Source organism: Lactuca sativa, chromosome 4 (assembly GCF_002870075.4).
Source record: "Lactuca sativa cultivar Salinas chromosome 4, Lsat_Salinas_v11, whole genome shotgun sequence".
NCBI classification, from domain to species: domain Eukaryota; kingdom Viridiplantae; phylum Streptophyta; class Magnoliopsida; order Asterales; family Asteraceae; genus Lactuca; species Lactuca sativa.
The window spans coordinates 105,285,151-105,304,576 of NC_056626.2; the positions used below are offsets into that span (position 1 = coordinate 105,285,151).

Below are 19,426 nucleotides of genomic sequence, written 5' to 3' on the forward strand. Positions count from 1 at the left end.
GGTTCATATACGATTACTAATTCGTGTCTTATAATTGTCAATTAACTCATATATTTGATAGGTATTTTTATTTTATTTTTAATAAACGAGGTTTCAGTTAAAAAATTATTTATGATTATTCTGCTACATGATTTCAGTTCACTAGTTAATAAGAAAATAAATTTTAATTTTATTACATATTTTATTTTATATAACTTATAATTAATAATTTAATTATGGTTGATAATTTGATATTTTATAATCGTAGGCTAAGTTATGAACAAAATACATCACGTAGTAATAGTATTAGGGAAATGTTTATAATACATATTTACAACCTAAAGGAATAGTATATATATATATATATAGTATATATAAAAGAACCAATTAATTTTGAACCTACAAAAATAATATGTCAAATTCTTGATTCCAGAGAAACGATCTCCAATTTTAAGTTATTGATGTTGTTCTCATTTATATGATTTTTCTTTATCAATTTCATTTCAATTTTATAGACTCTCTTATATTATTCATATATAAAAAAATATTTTTATATTTGTATAATCGTAAGCCCCCGTTATCTTGTAATCCTGGCTCCGCCCCTGACCGAATGTCCTGTACAAATAGAACAAAATAGAAAAGAATATCCAACAACCAGACTTACACAACCGACTGAGCGACGCAAGATTCAAGGCAAGTGTGGGAATATAATATACATTTGTTAAAGATATATAAGGAGTGGCAATAGAACCAAAACCATCTACCGACATAGGTGTAGCATTAATAGACATAACAAAGACAGGTGAACGAGGTGAGAACAAAGCAAAGGATGAAAAATATGGCGACGTTTGATGAGATGCACCAAAATCCAATATCTACAAGGATGAAGGAATATCTGAAGTGTTGTATGAAGACAAACATGAATGAGACATGAAAGCTAATATGATAGTTGGATTGGAAGCAATGAACTGTCTGAACTGCTCAACAATATGGGGATCCAAGGCTGATCGTGCTGTAAAATTTGTCTCAGTCTCAACTAAATGTGCAACAACAATGTAATGTGGTGGCCTAAAAGGTAGAAATGAGGGACGTGACTGAGACTATCCAGAAGATCTATTCTGCTGTGAAGGCTGATACGGTACATGTGATCTAGTTTATTGTTGCTACAAATTTTCATTGCTTAACAACAAAGAAAAATTTTCCTTCCAATGGTTCTTCTTCTTACATAAATCACACTCATCAAATACAACTTTGGAACAATTCTGGTTTGAAGACTACGGTCGTTGTGGAATAGTAAAGATAGTAGGATTGGCTGTCTTAGGACCTTTGTCAGTATGGGACTTGATACAAGTTTCTTCAACAATCAACTCGTGAACAACCGAATCAACAATGGGAAGAGGTGTGCGATGCAAGATTGAACCATGCAAGCCTTTAAAATCTGAACGTAATGCCATCAATAACTGAACCAAACATTGGTCTTCCCTTCTATCAGTATAAGGCTTAAAAGCCTTCAACTCAGCAGGTTCTGTAAGAGCCAACCGATCCCACAAATTCGACATAGTTGTATAGAATTCCTAAACACTGAGATTTTTCTATTAGAGGGCTCGAAAATCAAACTCTAACTGGTATTGCTTTGCAAAATTAGACTAAGTATACAACCTATCCAAGTGATCCCAGACCTCCCTTGATGTGTTATAGTTCGTCAAATGAGTACTAATAGACTGGATAACATAATTATTAGGGATAATGTCATAAAAAGCCTTAATTTTGTAAAAAAAAAAAGTCAGTTTTACCCTCCGACAGGTTTTTGTGTCATTAATGCCGCATACTTGTCTCACCTTTTGCGTTTATGCCAAATACCCGGTTGCAAGAGGGTTTACCGGTTACCCCTCTACTTACCCCTCAACTTTTCCAACCGTTTGTTAACTAATGAAGAAATTAACCCCGTTTGGTAAACGTTAGACATAGAGCTCCACACCCTCTCTCCGAAGCGTCAACTCAATCGCAGTCAATCGTAGTCTACTGAGAAAAATCTTGGGCTTTTGGAAGGGAATCATCACGAAATTTGGGTATTTGAAGAGGATTAGGTCTACATTGTTGGTATCGTTGTTCTAGCAGGAAGATAGTTGGGTGATAGTCTCGTTGAGTTGTTGAACCAGTAAGTTTCTCAAATCCATGATTAAAGCAATTATCTAGTTAAAATTCTTCAATTTTGTTTGTAAAATCTTTTTGATTTTGCAGGTAACTGTAATGGCTTCATCGGATGACGTTTTCAAAGAACTATTTGCTAGTATATACGAGCCCTTCTCTGGACTAAATGAGATGGATTATGAGCTCCATGGTATTTATATGGATCACGAACCAGAGCATAAGTTCGTGACTGCGCTTGATAAATGTAGGGACGTCTTTCTCAATGTTCTACTTAGTGATGAAAACTTAAGGAATTCAAGCATGGCTGATGAAATCAGAGCACAAGTTTATCATGCTAATGAAGGGCAAAGTGATGAAGAAGGTGAACAAGAGGCGGTGAAGAATAAGTACAGAATTCATGATCCAAACACACCATGGGATAAGATGGAACCTAAGGTAGGTGATATGTTTGAGTCTCCTGCACAACTTAAGTTTTGTATTCAAAATTATGGGGTGTCAAATGGATATCAGATATACTTTGAAAAATGTGATAAAACTAGACTAGTTGCAAGATGTGGGAAGAGGACAGAGATGAATGATTGTCCTTTCAGATTGTATGTTGGATGGATGTACAATGAAAAATCATTTCAAGTTAAAAATTTGGTTGGAGAGCATCGTTGCAGTAGGAAGTTCAAATTTGGAAGTCTTGTTTCCCCTAAATGGATAGGTAGGCATTACATTACTGAAATTGCAAACACACCTAAGATGAAACTTAGGGACATGATTGCCGATATCAAACAAAGGTTGAGATGTGTAGTATCCATTGGGCAAGTCCGTAGGGCAAAAAAATGGGCCACTGAGTTGATTGAAGGAAAACTAACTGAACATTATGCTAGGGTATGGGATTATGCTGATGAATTATTAAGGTCCAACCCAGGTTCAACATGCAAAGTTAGTGTCACTGTCAATCCAGATGGGAAGAACTACTTCCACAGATTTTACATTGGTTTCAAAGCTTTAAGTGATGGATGGAAATTAGGGTGTAGAAGAGTAATTGGTTTGGATGGATGCTTCCTGAAAGGACAGGTGAAGGGTGAGTTGTTGACTGCCATTGGTAGAGATGCTAATAACCAGGTGTATCCTATAGCATGGGCTATTTTTGATGTTGAAAACAAGCCTAACTGGACTTGGTTTATTGAGCTTCTTAGAGATAGTGTAGACCTTCATGATGGCAGAGGATTGGTGGTGATATCTGACCAACATAAGGTCTGTTTTCAATACTCCATTTCATATAAATGTTAATACAATTTAAAAGGGATGCATATTGACTTGAATGTTCTTGTCTTGTAGGGATTGGTTGAAGTTGTAAAAGATATACTCCCAAATGTTGAGCACAGGCAATGTGCCAGGCATGTTTATGCCAATTTCAAGAAAGCATACACAGGGTTGGAGTTCAAGAAATTATTTTGGGCTACATCAATGAGTTGTGTAGAAAGTGACTTTATGAGGCACATGGAAACCATCAAGAAGTTGAGCCCATCTGCATATGAGTACTTGATGTCAAGACAACCAAAAACATGGTGTAGAGCTTACTTTGATAGGGGTTATGCGTGTGAAGCAGTTGAGAATGGAATCTCTGAGTGTTTCAACTCAATCATTGTTGATGCTAGGAAAAAACCCCTTATCACAATGCTTGAGGAGATCAGGATATATATAATGGACAGGTTTTCCCACATGATAGAGGAAAATGTTAAATGGAAATCAAATGTTTGTCCTGCTATACTTAGGAAAATGCAGTTGTTTGGGAAAAATATGAGGTATGCATAAAAGAAATTTAACATTTGTTGTTTCTTTTTATTATTCTTACTTACTATACCAACTTATGCAGGTTATGGGTTGTAGTTCATAGTCAAGGACATGTTTTTGAAGCTAGAAGAGGATGTGACAGCTATATGGTGGACTTGGACAGCAGGACTTGCAGTTGCAGATTATGGGATTTGTCTGGGATCCCATGTGTACATGCAAATGCAGCCATCAACTACATCAATCAAACACCAGATGTATATATTGATGGGTACTTTTCAAAGGAAAATTTTAAAAAGTCTTACTCCTATAATATAAAACCAGTGAATGGGAGTAATCTTTGGAGCCAAACTGGATTCATAAAGCCATTGCCTCCTTTGGCTAGGAGAATGCCAGGTAGGCCTACTACCAAAAGGAAGAGGCATGCTAGTGAGCAAGAGGGGAGGTTTTCATCAACAAGGGTATTTGTACCAAGAACAGTAAGATGTGGGAAATGCTTAGAGTATGGCCATAATCAAAAAAGTTGTAAGAATGAGAAAAAAACCAGTAGTACCCTTGCTACCAAAGAAAAGAGGCAGACCAAGGAAACATCCATTGTTAACTGAATATGATGAGTCATTAAGAGCTTCTCAATCCAGTCAGCCTCCAATGCAGAAAAACAAGTCAAAGAAAGAAGCATCAAGTTCCAAGGTTTTAAAAGCCTCAAGGTCCAAAAAAGAAGCAACTGAATTTGATGAATCATTAAGAGCTTCTAAATCCAGTCAGCCTCTAAAGAAGAAAAACAAGTCAAAGAAAGAAGCATCAAGTTCCAAGGTTTTAAAAGCATCAAGGTCCAAAAAGAGGCTACTTCACCTCATAAAGAAGATGTTTCTGCAACTCAAAAAGAAGTTGTTGATGGTATTCAGATTGGGGAAGGTGATGGAATTCAGAATGAGGATCATGGTGATAGTATTGAGCCTGGGGATCATGGTGATGATATTCAGATTGGGGAAGGTGGTGGTATTGAGACTGGGGGTCATGGTGATGATATTCAGATTGGGGAAGGTGGTGGTATTGAGACTGGGGGTCATGGTGATGATATTCAGACTGGGGATGTTAATGATGTTATTGTTGAAGATTGTCATATTGTTGAAGAAGTAGAAGTGGTTGATGTTGGAAAAGAAGATGTTTTGCTTCCAAGGGTTGGTTTAGATCTACACAAAGTGCTTGATGAGGTTGAGCAGGGGCTGGACGAAATATTAGGGGAGGGTAGTTTTCAACAACAATCAGAAACCTATGATGCTACTCAATCAGATTATGAGGGTAATGTTGAGTTTAATGATGGAAAAGCTGATGGTGTCCTTGTAGATAAGGTAAAACTGGATGCTGAACAGATTGCATCGATGTTGGAAGCAGGATATAGCATGGAAGAAATTGAAGGTATGGAAGGGGTAGAACTGGAACTGGATGACATGCTACCTGTTGAGCTGGTAAGAAATTACTTTTTTGTAAGTGTTTTTCATTATTTTTCTCCAATTTAATTTATTTATGTAATTATCAATATCAGGATATGGAAGATGTATTGGATCATCCTTCTGATAATGATGATGAGGCTGTTATTGATGATGTTGATGGTATTGTTGATGGTGGTGGTGAACAAGAAGAAGGAGGTGATGATGGTCACTTGGGTGATGATGAAGGTGAACAAGAAGAAAGAGGTGATGATGAAGGTCCTGATGATGTCCCTAGATTGACAAGGTTGAGAAAACCCTCTGAAAGGATCATTTTGCAGAAGTTGAAGAAGACGGTGCTTGACAAAAATGGAGGTGGTTCATCTGCTAGCAATCCAGTTAGGTTGGAGTAGTTGGTTAAGTGTTTTGGGGGTGTAGTGGGGAGCGTAAACACGGGCAGATGGAGCCCTTTTTGCTAAATATTATTGTCATTCCACCCACTAAATGCAGCATACATCCACTTGTTTTATGTTATAAACTTGGTTGCCTTTTTTGATAATTTATTTAGGTTTTTGGATACAATTGGATGGCTGCTACGTATTAGTGAGATGTAAAAAACCTTATGCAATTAATACACCCCCTTTTATTTGTGTTATGATGAATGTGTTATCCATTGTTGTCAATTTTTATTACCATTTTATGCATATTACTTTCCCATTTGTGTTATGGTGAACATGTTTACTATTATTGGCACATTTGATAACCATTTACGCATCTTACTTCCCATTTGTGTTATGGTGAACATATTTACCATTATTGGCACATTTGATTACCATTTTATGCATCTTACTTTGAATTTGTGTTCTGCTGAATGTGTAGTTACCATTGTCACAAAAGCATTCATAAAATAGATCATAGCCATACAAACATTAATACTATTGCACCATTCAAACTTTTACAGATTTAGTACATCTACCAATGTAATAAACTACACTACAAACTTGTTATCATTTCATCTAACTTACATCTTAATAACCACTACAACAAGACATACCAAAATACTCACTAGCAGCCCTACAATCAGTTTGAGCAACATCACAGATTCGATATCTTTATGTTGAAGGTTCAATTGCTTCTTAAAAGCCCTAAATTCGTCTTCTTCTTCATCAACCCATTTGAAATGACCACAACCACCATCTTCATCCTACAAAAAGAAGAATAAAATTACATAAAGAAGGGACAATAGTAGAGAGAGCATAATTAGGGCAAACATCACAACAATTACCTGGTAATTAGGGCAGCCACGAAACTTTCGTCCTGGGTTTTTTGGAGTGCGTGAAACATAAATAGGGCAAATATCACCACAGCTACATCGTATTATCTCCCGATTTTTCCTTCTTGATGTGCCACTCCAGCTTGAATTTGATTTCGACGTTGTCATTTGGTGTACAAATTTGATTTTGTTTTCGTGATGTTCTTCTTCAAAAACCCAGCTTCGTCGTTTGGTAAATGGGGTTAAGAAAAGGGGGGAAAAGTTGAGGAGTAAGTAGAGGGGTAACCGGTAAACCCTCTTGCAACCGGGTATTTGGCATAAACGCAAAAAGTGAGACAAGTATGCGGCATTAATGACACAAAAACCCGTCGGAGGGTAAAACCGACTTTTTTTTTACAAAATTAAGGTTTTTTATGACATTATCCCTAATTATTAATCCAAGTAATGATCTTGGAGTTATTAGTCTCATGTTAATCCAATAAGGTTGCATAATTCGCATCCTTTTCATATGTTGGTTTTTCTTGTCATCTTTAACAATCCCCTACATACTATTGCCTCACAAGAAATTCTTCATAACCTAAATCCAATAGGCAGAGTTCTAGCCATTGAGTTGGGTACTAACGGAGTGAAGAAAATTATCTTTCAGAACTATATTTCAAATAACGGTCAATAAAAAAAAACCAAAACCAACAACAAATACGACTAGTTACAACAACAATCAAGATCTCGAAATAAAAAAAAATCAAACAAATCATGCCACGAAGAAAATAGAAATGAAGGAGGAAATCATACCCAAAACCTCAAAAATTTCCAAAACGGGGCATGCTGCCCCCGTACCCCTAGTTCGATCCGCGCAATGTCGTGTCTGCTACAACTCGCCCCCAAAAACGAAAATACAAATGATCAACTGAACTCTAATACCATGTGAACTAACAAGTAAAAGACATAGAATGACTACGGTTTTGTATTAGTATCAAATGAGAAGTACAAATACAATGAAAGGAAAAGATATAATTTATATATTAGCTAATTAGGGATTCTTAGCCAATGGGCCAACATAATACCTAATACAAAATAAAGCCCAATATTTTTTAAGCTAACATGCATAATTTGAAAAAGTAGCAAGTCATTGGTTGTTTATTCATTTTTTTCGTTTTCTTTAGGCTGAGGGGAGTGGTGTTGGACTAACCAAGCTCCACTTAGGCCATCTTCATTTCTACTTCATTTTGTTGAAGTCCATGCCAAACAGAGGGACCGAAAGAAAGTAAAAGATAGGAGATTGCCGAATGAGAAGAAGAAATGAGGGGAAGAAGAAAATGAACTCGACACAATCCTATCGAGTTTGGTCACTGTACTTGGCATGCCGATTTGGTGGCCTGGGGTTCATCGAGTCCACGTCGGCAACTGCCGAGCCACACCGAATCGACTCCGCTTAGCCTTACTGAATTCCCGGTCGTAGGTAATTTTTATTTTCTCACATTTTCTTCCTAATTTGTAGAGAATCAAAAGGATGGAAAATGAATCTATTTTTTTTTTTTTTTTTTTTCATTTTCCTTGTTCTTACTGTTAAGCAAACAAGAGCAATGAAATTAATACTATTTTTCTAACACCCATCTTTTGATTCCAAATGAGTGTGGATTCTCTATACCAAACACCCATCTTTTGATTCCAAATGAGTGTCGGGAGGATGACACAAACTTTATTATAGGAATTTTGCTTCATTAAAAAGAATTTAGATTTAGTGAAGGCTTCCATGGAAATTTACGTGGGTGAAAACCCTAGAAAATTTATGCGATTGAAAAAGTCACCTAGATTTCAATGGTTGTTTGCTACATCCAAAAAAGGAAGAAAGATCGTATTTTGATGATACGCATGTTAGCTCTTGTGATTAATATAAGAAACCCTTTTCTTTACGGATATCTAGTAGCCCATTAAATTCAGCCTCCCCGAGACATCATATCGGGCTAGTTTGCAGATTGGACACTTGCAATAATAATACATCTAGTCATTCAGTTAACATTATTTCTAGTGCAGCCCACCTTATAGATCTCTCTCTAGATTTTTTTTTCAACATCTATAGATGGATTCTATCGAATCAAATAATGGAACGTATGGTTTTAGGCGTGAATCAAACCTTGTCTCTCATGAAATTATAGAGAACGTAGATTTCACAGTTAAGATACATGGGTGTTTATCTTTAACATATGTTACTAATATGACCCGTGTATTACACAGGTTTATTAAAAGGTCCAAAAGTAAAATGTGTGAGCAAAAAAAATACCATTCATGCAAGTTTTGATAACCACAAGGACCCTTTATGTAATTTAATCTTAATTAATTTATACTAATAAAATTAATTAATATGAATTCACAAATAGAAGGTATTGTCTACATTAATATAATTATACATTACTTAATATATTAATAGAAAGAGAAATTCACAAATAGAAAGTTAGTATGTACATTAATTAATATATTAATAAAATTAATTAATATGAGATGGTATTTAATAGGTGGAAGTTGATTAAAAATGGAAAATTCTATAAAAATGACAAGTGGATATTAAATAATTCAAAAAATCTAGAAAATGACAAGTGTCAAAATAAATAAAAATAGGACATGTGGCAAAATCATTCTTATTTATTAGGGTAGATTGGTCTCCAACTAAAGAATTCTCGATTGCTAGAGGGGTGAGGCAGGATGACCCATGTTAACTATATTTATATATCATTGCATCCACATGCCTAAATTAATAGTATGTTATGAGAGGCAAGAGACAAAGATATTTTTAAAGGCATTAATCTACCTCATAATGGGCACATAGTTTCTAAACTACTATTTATGTTATTTTTGTTAAGGAATGGTTGTTAACAATGCACTGTACATGGTGAAAATTATCAATTGCTTATTTATGGTATCGGCGCTCAAAGCTAACTTATATAAAAACATTTGTGAATTAATTAAAGAAGAAAATTTTACGTAACACGTAAACAAACAACAAGTTGCACCATTATTTATAAGAAGGTGTCAATTCTCATATAACCTTAGTCACCTAGTAAGCATGTATATGATGATAATGTCGTCTTGGCACCTGGTCATCGATAAGATCAAAGGTATACAGTGGCGAATCCAACATAAGTTGGAAGGTATACAATGACCGATCCAACCTAAAAGTTAAGTAAGGGTGCACTGTCTTCCAAGTAGGTTAATATATATAAAAAAAAGTTAAAGTAATAAAAACTATAATAACATTAAACCATTCGATTAAATGTCAATTTATAATTAAAATCTAGAACAACACATAACTCGACAAAAAGTTGAATTTGTAAGTCTTCATTTGTTAAAGTATAATATGATTGCCTAATATTTAAAGTCATACATGCAAATTATCTTATGTAAATACTTTGTTTAAAATAAATTTTGTTGAAAATAAAACGATATGATGTACTTATATCATAAATTTTAATTTAATTAGAAGATAATGAAGAACAAACGGTGTAAAAAATAACTCCGACTTATTTTGTTATGTATATCATAAGTTTTATTAGACATAACAAAACATGACATGACACGAAATTAGCGGGTTAGGATCAGAGATTTTTATACGTTTATATAAACGGGTTGACATGACATGACATGATAATTAAACGGGTAGGATTAGGGTCAAGACTTTCAACTTGAAGATGACTCGAATATGATCTGTTTAATTATATATTATTTATTATAAATTTCATATTTTTATAAATATATTTTTTGTTATAGACTTATAGTAGGCAAACTCGAGAATTAGAAGTAATATTCAAATTTTCAAAGTTACTTAATTATTTTTATAAATATATTATATGTTATAGACTTTAAGTCATCCTCACCACCTATCTCTTTACTCTCCAACTTTAACTATTTTTATTTTTCCTTCTAAACTTATTATAAATTTTGTCATTCTATCTCATAACTCAATTATTTCATTTTTTCCTTTTTGCCTCCACAACTCCTACTTTCTAAACTTTAAAATATTTCAATTCGATATGACACAATATATTTACAAGGTCTAAACCTTAACCCGAAACCCGACTTGAAAATAAACATGACATGATAATTAAACGGGTCGGGTTAGAGTCAAGTCTTTTTAACCCGTTTAATATCTTAACACAACACGACAGTTCACGTTTGTGAGGTCTAAGTTTTATATAGCATGAGAATTTAACATTTAATATTAAAAAATAGGGATGCATCACTCCCATTGCCCCCAAGTACACATCTAAATCAATTATTTATTATTTTTACAAAAGATTTAGATGAGAACCGACTATCATCTGGTGGAGCCACAATGTTTAACAAAAGGAAAAAGATTTATATATTTAACTAGGATATATGATGGGGCCCACATCCAAGGGGGCATACACCCCACTCAATATACATTGCATCGGCGTAGTCCTTCGCTCTACGACCATTTAACTGTATGTAATTATGTTTAGGTTGCTGTGGAACTTATTACTTCCTATATTCCTAGCTTCAGTCAAGGTCTTCAATATCCTTGAAAACTTGGACATAATTTTCTTAAGGGTGGGTCGTTAAGAGAGAGTACGATAACATGGATATCATGGATGATGGAAGAGAGTGTTGGCCAAAATGAGTAAGGCAAGTAGGCAACCCTGGGATTGGAAATTTAAAGTTGTCAATATGACTCAACTATCTAAATTGTGTTAGAGGTTTAAGTCCAAAGACGATTATATCTATAAGAATTCTAATGTTGCTATGCATGGTGCAGATGGTGGATTACAAAGTAATCTCCCTTAAGGTAGGAAATCAAGGGCATAAGCTCTATTGTTGAAATCAGAACTGAGCTAAATATCTCCCACCCTATATATGCATGGGAAATGAATCAAAATTGGATTGTGGATGGTTCGATGAGAGATAGCTGCGATGCACAATTGATCTAGATCAACTCGTTGTACTTATTAGACGCCATAAGAATTTCAAATGCACATGTAATATTGAATGATGGCATTGGGCTTTGGAGTGCTTAGGGGTGTGAATTCCCTCAATCCATTATGCATCACGAATTCAGATAAATGTTCTAAGGATAAATAAAAATGAAGTCACACATTGGAATAAACTCGTACATGTGAAGTAAACATCTTATTTTGCACTTACTAGAAAACATAATGAATTCCTACAAAAAATTAGGGACGTAATTTTTTCCGTCGGAAATTAGTGACGGAATTCCGATGGAATTGTGACAAACACAAAAATCTTAGTTTTAGTGACAGAATACTGACAAAATAGCGACGAAAATAATTTCCATCGGAAATTCGTTAGTATTCCGTCGGTAAAATTTACCCATGGGGCTTTTTACGACAGGCCATCGGAATTTCGTCGCAATTGGCTTTAGCGACGGATTTCTGACAGATATGGCCGTCGGAAATTGCCCATTTTTCTAGTAGTGTTAGTTGTATAATAGATTATCCACTAAAAAAACTAAATCCTTCCATTCGAGGGATTCCCGTTCTAATCGAGATTTGTCCACTCTGTGACTCTCATCGAAAAATGGTAGTCTAAATCTTCACTCAATGTAAGTTCGCGATAGAATCCTGGGTCGCTATTTACTTGTGGTAGAAAATTGAAGCACCTCAAGTTGCATGCATCTTTTTATTTTTGGAGTAGACAATCTTTGTTCCTATCAACGCCATCATTAACGTAAGTTTGCGATAGAATCATGGGTCGCTATTTACTCGTGGTAGAAAATTGAAGCACCTCAAGTTGCATACATCTTTGTATTTTTGGAGTAGACACTCTTTGTTCCTATCAACGCCATCATTAACGATTCGAAAATTCGAAATAGTAAGGCGTTCAACACGTAGATTAGGTTTCACAAATCCATTTTATACACAATACAATTAGTTTTATCATTTCTTGAATAAATAGTTTCCCTGGTTTTGTGATCCGGCTTTGGTCTACTCAAAATAGCATGTATTTAATTGTATTTCTCGTGTTGTGCAAGTAAATATTTGATACAATTTTTGCCATTAAAACAAATAAAAATGAGAAATTGAGTAATCTAATCATTTTTTTGGGTTTTTTTAAAACAATATAACAAAGTTTTATATTTTTTATTTTTAAAAACTAACCTTTTGGTCTGGAATAGATTATTCTGGACCCAAAAACCGGCTCAAGCCCAATATTGTAGCCCAATGTTATATATGAGTCTCACACACAAAAAATCTGGAATACGCATTCCGGAATTAACAGATCTGAAACACGATCTACCCGTATTTCAGACCAAATTTTAAGCATGAATTTTTCAAACCAAGTACGTTCTACACTTTAAGTTACTTTGCATTTGATTTTCGGAAACAATTTACGTATTATAGAATTGTCTGAAATGGTCCGGAATACGAGGGACAACTCTGGAATATCTGAATTATCCTTTTTTTTTTTTATCTTTTCTCGATCTACGTGTATGAATATCATGTAAGTAATTTGTAATGTGTTTCTAATCGGTTGTTTTAGTCCGGAATTAGGTATTCTAGGTGTTCCGGAATGATAATATAGGTCCGCAACACCATGAACGTGGTTCGGAACCCGATGATTTATTCCAGAATGATCATTCAAGATAACTATAATATATAATTTCTTTTTGTAAGTATTGTTTAATAACTCATGTTAGTCTAAAGACGAGTTAGCGTGGATGCTGTTAAAAAAATGGGTTTTAAGGACGACGAAGTTTTATTCCATTTATATAAGTTTTCGGAATTACGTGTGATAAAGGTAAAATCGAAAAACAATAATTTTATAATTATAATTTATTTTTATGGTAATGTATGAAAATGTTCTTGGAATTTTGTTTTTACAGATAAAAAACGAAGATGCTAAGTTTCAAAATAAGATAAAAAATAAACCAACAAAAGCACCCATAAATTTAAGAAAGAATTCGGAAAGAGTATTAAAACTTAAATTGAAAGCAAATAAAATTTTGAAAGATGGCACCGAAGCAAGTGCAGACAAACCTGTTATGATAGACTAGTTGCAATTATTTATATATATATATATATATATATATATATATATATATATATATATATATATATATATATATATATATATATATATAAGTGTTTTTAATTATTATTAAATACTTTTTATGTACATTGGTTTTCAAATAGTATATTAATATAATTTAGGTATGTTCTATTTTTAGTCTCCAACATCCAATGACTCAAACGATGAGGATGAGTTGCCTAGAAAATATGATATACCACATCTTGAAGACAAGCACCAACATCTTGTTGATACGACTGAATTAGAAATGATTCGTGATTATCAACTTGCTAAACAACGAATGGTAATACTGGAAATCCCATTACCGCCTTCACCGGCTGAGGGTCGGAGAAGAGTAGCATGTTATAACATGAAAATGCTCCTCATTACCATGTATGAAGATATATAACAATTTTTGAACACAATGGACATCATCGAAGAAACACGTAGGACAACTCGGACAATAGAAGATCAAGTCGAACGGTCTGATAATGGTTTCAAACGAATTGAGACCTACATGGAATTGTTTGAAAATCATGTAGACACGACAAGTTTGCATCAGATACAAGTTTCTAGTTATCGGCAAAAACTTTATTCTAATTTTAAATATGGATATTGTAATGTCTTTCGAAACTGCATTTTGTAAAAGGAACGATATGATTATCTAAAATTACAATTATCCTTTTTTCATTAAGATTATTGCAAAGAGCGTTATAAAACCTAATACTTCTTAGATTGGTTTCCACAAATTAGAAAACCGTAAGGGATATATATTTTGTTCCCGGTCAATAAAATATCCTCTAATTCTCACAACATCTGTTAGACGGTCGTATTTTGCATGCAACTTATTGATCTCCGCATTTTCATTTTCAATCCACTTCTTAGCTTGTTTCACTTCTTTCATCACTTCAACAACCCATTTTCCTTTTCATTTACTTGTTCCGCTAGATCGTCTGCACGTTGATTTAGTGTGCGACTTCTTTTAGATTCCCTTCCGTTTGTTTCTTCAGCAACCTTCATAGCTTGGAAAACGTCATCGGTCATTTTATCCAGGAGCGAGAAATCTGGGCCTTTAGGAAACAGGTTATTATCTGAACAAACATAACAATCTTCTTCTTCGCAATGCCAAACACCATCGTGAGATAAACTCATTCCAGTTTTATTTCAACATTGAGGCTGCATGCTAACTGCATTTTAAGGTCCAAAAGCAATGTCCAGAACAAGTGTCCGAACCCATTCCAGAAAGTGGCTTTAAAATGGGGTTCCAGAATAAGGGTCCGAAATAATGTCAGGAATCTATGTCGTTTACTTTTCGGAATGATTACACATACAGTCAGGAATCTATGACTTTTACTGTTGGGAAATGACTACACATATGTCAGGAATCTGTGATAATTACGTACAAATGCAATGTTTGGAACAATGGTCTGAAACACTTGGTCCAGAACGTGGCTCCGGAATGAGGGTCCGAAATACTGTCAAAAATCTATAACATTTATTGTTCGGAATAACTATACATATGTCAGGAATCTATGACTTTTACTGTACGGAATGAGTACACATATGTCAGGAATGTAGGACAATTAATGTTCCGATATATCAATTGCGGAATGTGGCTCCAAAATGTTTTTCCGGAATAGTGTCAAGAACCATAACCCTAGTAAATGCCATTATATAAAAAAATTCAAGCGTCCAAACTCTTTATCTTGTTAAATTTACTACTAAAAATTTATTTATCATAATCCAAAGAAATGACATACTGCGATTGAGGCTCTGAAGTTTTTATAAGGACATCAACGACTAGAAATAACCATGGACGACTTTTTTACGCTTGTCCTAAAGAGGTATGTGGGTTATCCTTTTATTATGTTTCTTTGAATTAATATTAATTTACACAATATATATGTGTCATGTGTTTGATCTTAAATTTTCAAGGACCACAGTCTGGGTTTATCTGTTAGGTTGACAAAGCAAAAGACAATATTCATTGATAATCAGTAACTTATTTCGATCGAAGAAGAAACTTGAAACCCAAAATATGCATTTGAAGATAATGTTAATTTGTAGTTGGATTTTCTTTTTTGGAATCATTGTGTACAAGTTGTAAGCTTTATGTTCATCAACTAAGTTTCCCTTTTGTAACACTTATTAATCTTTTTAATATGTAATGTTTGCTTGTTTGTTAGTATTACTATGGTACTTGTAAATTATATTGTTTCTATCTTTGAAATATGCAACAAATATTAGGGCAATAATAATATTTTTCATTACACATTGCAAATCAATTAAAACCAAATTAATTGCAATTACATTGGCAATAGAACTACAATCAAAAGGACTGGTATTTCCCATTCTAATGGATGGGGAAGAGGGTGCATGGTTTGTGTCTAGTAGGCAGTTTGAAACACATCAGCCTGGTAATATATCTGAACCATATCAGGTAATTCATGGATTTTCGAATAACGTGATGCCAAAGTAACGTGATCGCAACCTATACCCAGACTGCGGCATTTCCCACATGAATATGTATGACGATTCAGATCAACAACACAACTTTTTTTAGAATGAAAAGCTCTATAAATGTTGGACAGGAGCGGAGACGAGATCTCTGATGGAATCTTTGTTGCTTGCCACCGAACATAATTTTGTATGCTTTTATGAAGCACCATTTCAACATACAGGGTGGCTACGATAGTCAAGCTCGCTGAAAAGTAAATATGATCAAATAAGGTTCTTGTACAAGTATTTAAATTAATTTAATATTTCACTCGGTATTTTTCTTGCCATTAATCTACGTTCATCGAAAGACCGTTGAATGTAGTCACGAAGTGCCTCGATAATCATTAGTATCGGTACATTGCATTGATTTATCGATAACACATTTTTTTTGGGAAACATCAATGTTGACTACATTCTAATGGATGTTAGGGAAATAGGCTCTTGCCCATTTCGCATGATCGATGTTGGCAAGCATTTCACGAGCATCACAGGTTAGCCGCCGAAAGTTTTCTTCTAAATCAGACATAATATATGAGCTGGATGTCATCCAAAACAAAGGTTGTAATGTTCTGCCAGAGACGCCTCTTGTATGCATATACTTGAACACACTTTTAGAAGTATATCCATGATAAGAGTAACGAAATACATGCTCTATGCAAGAACTGACGACATCGTCCATATTTGTTATGAACGATACTTCCTTACCCTGTTTCAGAGTTTTTCTTAACCTCATAAGGAACCAAGTACAACAGTAGAGATTGTTTTCCATGACCATACAAAATACTATAAGGAGGGTCTGCTTGTTCCCGTCGATAACAACCGTTACAAACATTGTTTTCAGGTACTCCCATCTAAGAGGGACATTACCTATAAAGACGATAGACAAGAAACAACCTATGAATATATGGACTTGTATTATTTTTGGGAACAAAAACGAATTAATATAAATGTAGAAACATTATGTATTTTAAAGAAACAATAGAAAAGTGCAAAAAACAAATATACCACCCATCCAATAGCCAAAGGCTTCGAAATGATCCATTAAATTAGTTTTGATATGAGTGTAAGTATGCGGGTTAGTTCGCCTAAGGTTATGAAGGTAAATAGACAAGTTGTTAAAGCTTTTTCGTGTTGACTCTCTGAGAAACTCATTTTGAAGTGGTTTTATAAGAGATAATTACGAATTAGTTGGTTGAAGGTAAGTATCTAAGCGTTTGCATTCAAATAAACACACACACACACACACACACACACACATATATATATATATATATATATATATATATATATATATATATATATATATATATATATATATATATATATATATACTCCGGAACGGAGACCACAACTTCATAATGCTATGTTCCGGAGCAAGTGGTCATTTTACTAAAAAAAAAAATTAGTTATTTTTGTTAAAATAGTCGTTTAAAATGATTAGATTACTCAATTTCTCAATAAAATTTATGTTAAATAGTATTAATCGTATAATTAAGTGATGTTTTAGGCTATCATCAATTGGGGTTTCATGGAGGGTTTAATGAGCCAAAAATGGGGTTTCATGGAGGGTTTTACGAGCCAAAAATACTGATATAAGGTTGAATGAAATAAAGTTAGCATTGTAAGTTGAGTTTAATGCATTCCATCGTGTAATGAGAATTGTTTTTTATTTATCTTTTCTTTCTCAATTAAATATAACAATTTATATTAAAAATAACATTTGATTTTTTTGCAATAAACAAACCATATATTATTATTTTTTATTTACATTTGATTTTATTTTATATTTAATAATTTAGTTTATATTTTTTTATTATAAACAATAGAAAAATATATAAATCTTAAAAATATTTCAAAAAAATAACATCATATTTATTTAATCTGATATAATAATCCATTAAACTATTGTTTAATAAAAAGTTAACAAAATCTAGAGTTTTATTGGTAAAATAATATATAATTAATAGAATGTTATGCTGCAATCCATTGAGCACTTAATTAAATAGTTAATGACTTAGGATGGTAATAAGGTTTCCAGTTTGTCCGAATTTGGTCACTAAGGTTTTTTTTGTGCGTATTAGACCAATATGGTTGTTATTACCGTTTAGAAATAGTCATTTTACCGGTTTTAACCGGTAAAAATGACTATTTCTAAACAGTAATAACAATCATATTGGTCTAATACGCACAAAAAAGAACCTTAGTGACCTAATACGGACAAACTGTAAACCTTATTACCCTCCTAAGTCATTAACCCTAATTATTTAGAAAACATGCTTACTAATTAATGTGACTGATTTGTTTGACTGAAAATAGTTGCTTCCATTTAAACTTATCTCACAACCCTTCTAGAACTTCTAAGTCCGAAAACTCATATGATTGATGATCTTCATTACATAAATATGCAACATTTTATCAATAATTTCTTTTTTTTTTTCATTTAAATGTTTACATGAACACATCCATATGTAGAAAAACAATCGCACTTTGATACCTCTCATCAATGTCTACATTTGATAACGAATGAAAATGTAAAACCAACAGGGACTTGCAGAGGATGTCTATTATCAATTATTTAATGAAAAGCAAAACCACAACATGAACTAAGAAACTGAAGTTGCAAAATGAATAAAAAAATCAGCACATAAACAAACACATACATACTATATACAACACATAAACGGAAGTTTATAAAGCATGAATGTAATGACAGGAAAAGTAAAAAACTTAAAGGAGACTCTATAAAAGGAAAGATCACCTTTACTTGCCATAAATGGTTGAAGACATCAATAAGAAGATCAATTTGACCATATAATCCATATGTTGTCTGATCATGACTTCAGTAGATGAACTACTGAAAAGTAAGAATTACAATTGAACTCTATTAGCATTTGAAAAGGGAATTAGGGTTCCAGAGAAGACGACGAAGGGTTAAAATTTTTTTTGGACCATTTCTCGATTTGTGTGTGTCATCCTTGCGCAGGGGCCATGCTAATCTTCTTTGTATCGTTCCAATTTTATCGGATGTCCCCAAATGGACGACTATAGATGAAGAGCTTCGCCATATAGAGGAGTAGCAGGTTATATGGGACGACGCGAGTTCTAAACGAAGTAATTTACTGTTGATGGTCATATATTCTCAATGTCTTAAAATTAGGGTTAATGACTTAGGAGGGTAATAAGGTTTCCAGTTTGTCCGTATCAGGTCACTAAGGTTTTTTTTTGTGCGTATTAGACCAACATGGTTGTTATTACCGTTTAGAAATAGTCATTT

General features: G+C 33.6%; 4 protein-coding genes and 1 non-coding gene across 5 annotated transcripts; 3 read left to right on the forward strand and 2 right to left on the reverse strand.

Moving 5' to 3' along the window:
* Positions 1–2,553: 2,553 nt before the first annotated feature.
* LOC128133486 (uncharacterized) lies at positions 2,554–3,411 on the forward strand. The gene has a single exon (XM_052770949.1). The coding sequence runs from the start codon at positions 2,554–2,556 to the stop codon at positions 3,409–3,411; it is 858 nt and encodes a 285-aa protein (XP_052626909.1).
* Positions 3,241–4,755, forward strand: LOC111886250 (uncharacterized). The gene is made up of 2 exons (XM_052771373.1): positions 3,241–3,926; positions 3,998–4,755. The coding sequence occupies exons 1-2, from the start codon at positions 3,589–3,591 to the stop codon at positions 4,515–4,517; spliced, it is 858 nt and encodes a 285-aa protein (XP_052627333.1). The 5' UTR covers positions 3,241–3,588; the 3' UTR covers positions 4,518–4,755.
* LOC128125898 (uncharacterized) lies at positions 4,561–5,984 on the forward strand. Its single transcript, XM_052770950.1, has 3 exons — positions 4,561–4,602; positions 4,674–5,381; positions 5,459–5,984. The coding sequence occupies exons 1-3, from the start codon at positions 4,561–4,563 to the stop codon at positions 5,753–5,755; spliced, it is 1,047 nt and encodes a 348-aa protein (XP_052626910.1). The 3' UTR covers positions 5,756–5,984.
* Positions 5,985–6,271: 287 nt separating this feature from the next.
* On the reverse strand, positions 6,272–6,783 carry LOC111886195 (uncharacterized). Its single transcript, XM_052770951.1, has 3 exons — positions 6,628–6,783; positions 6,397–6,546; positions 6,272–6,277 (listed from the first exon to the last, which is right to left on the reverse strand). The coding sequence occupies exons 1-3, from the start codon at positions 6,781–6,783 to the stop codon at positions 6,272–6,274; spliced, it is 312 nt and encodes a 103-aa protein (XP_052626911.1).
* Positions 6,784–19,084: 12,301 nt separating this feature from the next.
* Positions 19,085–19,192, reverse strand: LOC111886271 (U6 spliceosomal RNA). Its single transcript, XR_002848383.1, has one exon. It is a non-coding gene; the product is annotated as a U6 spliceosomal RNA (small nuclear RNA).
* Between the last annotated feature and the right edge of the window lie 234 nt (positions 19,193–19,426).